This window comes from Nematolebias whitei, chromosome 7 (genome assembly GCF_014905685.2).
Source record: "Nematolebias whitei isolate Nwh7 chromosome 7, NemWhi1, whole genome shotgun sequence".
Lineage (NCBI taxonomy): Eukaryota > Metazoa > Chordata > Actinopteri > Cyprinodontiformes > Rivulidae > Nematolebias > Nematolebias whitei.
In genome coordinates, this window is record NC_056504.1 from 51,798,820 (window position 1) to 51,803,562 (window position 4,743).

The 4,743-nt window shown below is 48.4% G+C and overlaps 2 protein-coding genes across 2 annotated transcripts in view; both read right to left on the reverse strand.

Annotated features, from left to right (window-relative positions):
* The window catches only part of rims4 (regulating synaptic membrane exocytosis 4), a 171,047-nt gene that overhangs the window by 122,855 nt on the left and 43,449 nt on the right, over window positions 1-4,743 (reverse strand). The gene's annotated exons all lie outside the window — the stretch shown is intronic.
* The window catches only part of tomm34 (translocase of outer mitochondrial membrane 34), an 8,189-nt gene that overhangs the window by 1,996 nt on the left and 1,450 nt on the right, over window positions 1-4,743 (reverse strand). The window contains exons 3-7 of the mRNA XM_037679036.1: window positions 3,041-3,140; window positions 2,663-2,815; window positions 2,403-2,590; window positions 2,084-2,231; window positions 1,879-2,005 (exon numbers count right to left, since the gene is read on the reverse strand). Coding sequence (XP_037534964.1) covers window positions 1,879-2,005; window positions 2,084-2,231; window positions 2,403-2,590; window positions 2,663-2,815; window positions 3,041-3,140 — 716 coding nt within the window. The remainder of the gene's footprint in view (window positions 1-1,878; window positions 2,006-2,083; window positions 2,232-2,402; window positions 2,591-2,662; window positions 2,816-3,040; window positions 3,141-4,743) is intronic.

The following is a 4,743-nucleotide window of genomic DNA, read 5'->3' on the forward strand; positions in this document are numbered from 1 at the left end:
ATGAGTGGATGGATGGACAGAGAGATGGATGGACAGATGGATGAATGAATGAGTGGATGGATGGACAGAGAGATGGATGGACAGACGGACGGATGAATAAGTGGATGGATGGACAGACAGATGGATGGACAGACAGATGGATGGATGGACAGACGGGTGGATGGATGGATGGACAGACAGACGGATGGATGGACAGACGGACGGATGAATAAGTGGATGGATGGACAGACAGATGGATGGATGGACAGACGGATGGATGGACAGATGGATGGATGGACAGACGGATGGATAGATGGATGGACAGACAGATGGATGGATGGACAGATGGATGGACAGACGGATGGATAGATGGATGGACAGACAGATGGATGGACAGACAGATGGATGGATGGACAGATGGATGGATGGACAGACGGATGGATGGACAGACGGATGGATGGACAGACAGATGGATGGACAGACGGATGGATGGACAGACGGATGGATGGACAGACGGATGGATGGACAGATGGATGGACAGACGGATGGATAGATGGATGGACAGACAGACGGATGGACAGACGGATGGATGGACAGATGGATGGACAGACGGATGGATAGATGGATGGACAGACAGATGGATGGACAGATGGATGGATGGATGGACAGACAGATGGATGGATGGATGGACAGACAGATGGAGTCACCCAGAGAAACGTGCACACTTGTTTTCATATTTCCTGCTGGCTGACGTGGTGCAGCCAACACGTCCTGATCTCATTGAAGATGCAGAGAAAACTGAAAACAGACTTTTCCGACTGGAGTCCGACAGTTTTGGACGGAGGAACGAGCTGCGTTGCTGTTTTGTACGACCAGTTCTTGAAAACTGGGTCCTGTTTTTGATCAATTACATTTTAGGCCAAGTGAATTATTTTGTTATCGACAGCGTTCACTTGAAACACCTGCCGTGAAGTCCGTGCACGTTTATGCTCCAATAGCAGGAAATTAAAGCATAAACAAAATATAGATTATTGTTTAGTGTGGTGGGGGTACCAGACATCTCAGCTGTCATAAACTGCCACGACTTATTTTTTGCTGCCACTCATCGAGGCAGGCAGAGGACGAGCCCCGAGCGGCAACAAGAGACAAAGAATGAGTTTGAAGCTACAGGTTAAACCGAACAGGTGAACAGGTGGAGGGTGCGAGGCGCGACGTTGTCGAGACAAACAGCGAACAGGTTAAACCAAACGGGTGAACAGGTGCAGGGTGCGAGGCAGGACGTTGTCGAGACAAACAGCGAACAGGTTAAACCAAACAGGTGAACAGGTGCAGGGTGTGAGGCAGGACGTTGTCCAGACAAACAGCGAACAGGTTAAACCGAACACGTGAACAGGTGCAGGGTGTGAGGCAGGACGTTGTCCAGACAAACAGCGAACAGGTTAAACCAAACAGGTGAACAGGTGCAGGGTGTGAGGCAGGACGTTGTCGAGACAAACAGCGAACAGGTTAAACCAAACAGGTGAACAGGTGCAGGGTGCGAGGCAGGACGTTGTCCAGACAAACAGCGAACAGGTTAAACCAAACAGGTGAACAGGTGCAGGGTGTGAGGCAGGACGTTGTCCAGACAAACAGCGAACAGGTTAAACCGAACAGGTGAACAGGTGAACAGGTGGAGGGTGCGAGGCGCGACGTTGTCGAGACAAACAGCGAACAGGTTAAACCAAACAGGTGAACAGGTGGAGGGTGCGAGGCAGGACGTTGTCCAGAAAAACAGCGAACAGGTTAAACCAAACAGGTGAACAGGTGGAGGGTGCGAGGCGGGACGTTGTCGAGACAAACAGCGAACAGGTTAAACCGAACAGGTGAACAAGGTGAGGATGACGAGCTCCACAGCCTCACCTTGAGCTCCCTGTGAGCCTGCGCCCTCCTGTAGAGCGCCTTCACGTTGCTGCTGTCCATCCTGAGAGCCTCGGCGCAGTCTTTCACAGCGTCTCTGTACTGCTTCACTGACAGGTGGCACAGCGCCCTGCAGCCCACCAAACAACAAACCACGGTCAACACATGGAAACTCTGATTTTGAAAGAGTTGCACACAGGGTGCTCACCGGTTGGTGTACGTCGTCGCCTCGTTGGGGTTGAGTTTGAGGCTCTGGCTGTACTTGTCGATGGCCTTCTTGTGCTCTCCTTTCTTCACCAGAGAGTTGCCTTCTTCTTTCAGAGCCTGAGCTTTCTTTACGTCTTTGTCACTCGGAGCTGACGGGGAGGAACGAAACAGTTTGACAAATAAGATCCAGCAGCAAAAAGTCGTCTCTTTTCGATGGTTAAACTGGATTTTAAGCAGAAAACATTTTTCTTAGCACACAAAGTTTGAAATCCTGTCAGCGACTTCTTTATTACTAATAAAAAGAACAAAGGTCTCCGCACCAGGTTTGCTCGTTTGCTTGATGCCGTTCTGCTGCGGCGCAGCGTTCGGTTGCGCAGCGTTCGGTTGTGCAGCGCCGTCTGCGGCTCGTTGGGCGAACTTTTCCCTCACGGACAGCGGGACGGTCGGGATGGGAGGAAGCTTTTCTCTCCATGACGGTCCGTCTGCCTCTGCGAGCGCCTTCGTCATCCTGAGGGAAGAAGACGGACACGTCACCGTGCAGCCGAGCGACACTAAACGTTTGTGAGCAAAGCGGACGGACCTGTTGGTGCCGTCGTGAGCGGAGGCGACGGTGCAGTCGATCTGCAGAGCCGTTTTGTAGTCGACGTAGGCCTGCCTGTAGCGCTCCAGAGCTTCGTAAGCAGCAGCACGCCGAAGCAAAGACTTCATGTTAAAAGGTGCCAGCTCCAGAGACCTGACCGAGACGAGCACGTGTGACAGGTGAGTCCAACGCTGCATTTGAAATGTTTCATACAGTTTCATGAGAAATACACGTGCTTGATGTATTTCTGGAGATCTGGGCACGACCGAAACAAATCACCTGTTTTACAACTTGAAAAATGTTATGAAGATTAGAAACCGTGAATGTTTCAGGCTCATGAATGTAATGTTTGACATTTAGAGTAAAACGAAGTCTCACGTGTCGCAGTCCTTCACACATTCGGTACAGTTTCCATCCTTCAGGTAGCTGGCTGCACGGTTCGAGTACAAAATGGACAAATCCTCCGTGTTCTTCTTACCTGGACAAAAAAAAAGGTTTGTGTGTCGACGGTGACTCTCCCAATAAAAACAACCTAAAGCAGAGCCAGGACAGATCCTTCCGCTGGACGGGACTCACTACTGTGCAAAAGACTTGAGCGCAAGCTCTTTCAGCTGACACGACTAAAACACGTCTTATCTGCCGACAACACGCCGACAACGACCCAAAGTGGAAGGTGGTTTCCACATGAAGGCAACATGTATGTAAAAATATTTTCAGCAGCGCCACACGGAGAAAAACAGTAAAAGCAGCTCATGTAATTGTGACTTTCTCTTCACAGGTGTTTGCTTGGTCAGTTATTTAAAACTTAGAAGAAAACCGGCAGCGTAAAGTTTCCTGAGAGTTTAGTTTGTGACAGTGCCTGCTGAATGTTCAGGGCTGCTGATCTTGTGTTTAAACATCTTTAGTCAAAAAAACTTCTACAGTGGTTGTTTCCGTTTTGACATGTTCGTCACATGAAGAAGAGGAGCAGCTGCAAGCCACAAAAAAATGACCAATATTCTGGTTGGGTCTCTGTACGTAAACCACATAGGACCGAACATCTGTATAGTTTGTGCAGAACATGTGTACAGTTTGTGCTGAACATGTGTACAGTTTGTGCTGAACACGTGTACAGTTTGTGCTGAACACGTGTACAGTTTGGGATGAACATGTGTACAGTTTGTGCTGAACATGTGTACAGCTTGGGATGAACATGTGTACAGTTTGGGCTGAACACGTGTACAGTTTGTGCTGAACACGTGTACAGTTTGAGCTGAACACGTGTACAGTTTGTGCTGAACATGTGTACAGCTTGGGATGAACACGTGTAAAGTTTGGGCTGAACACGTGTAAAGTTTGGGCTGAACACGTGTAAAGTTTGGGCTGAACACGTGTACAGTTTGTGCTGAACATGTGTACAGCTTGGGATGAACATCTGTACAGTTTGTGCTGAACACGTGTACAGTTTGAGCTGAACATGTGTACAGTTTGGGCTGAACACGTGTACAGTTTGTGCTGAACACGTGTACAGTTTGAGCTGAACACGTGTACAGTTTGTGCTGAACATGTGTACAGCTTGGGATGAACATGTGTACAGTTTGGGCTGAACATGTGTACAGTTTGGGATGAACACGTGTACAGTTTGGGATGAACACGTGTAAAGTTTGGGATGAACACGTGTAAAGTTTGTGCTGAACACGTGTACAGTTTGGGATGAACACGTGTACAGTTTGGGATGAACATGTGTACAGTTTGGGATGAACATGTGTAAAGTTTGTGCTGAACACGTGTACAGTTTGTGGTGAACATGTGTAAAGTTTGTGCTGAACATGTGTACAGTTTGTGGTGAACACGTGTACAGTTTGTGCTGAACATCTGCAGTTTGTGCTGAACATCTGTACAGTTTGTGGTGAACATCTGTACAGTTTGTGCTGAACATCTGTACAGTTTGTGCTGAACATCTGCACAGTTTGTGCTGAACATCTGTACAGTTTGTGGTGAACACGTGTACAGTTTGTGCTGAACACGTGTACAGTTTGTGGTGAACATGTGTAAAGTTTGTGCTGAACATGTGTACAGTTTGTGCTGAACATGTGTACAGT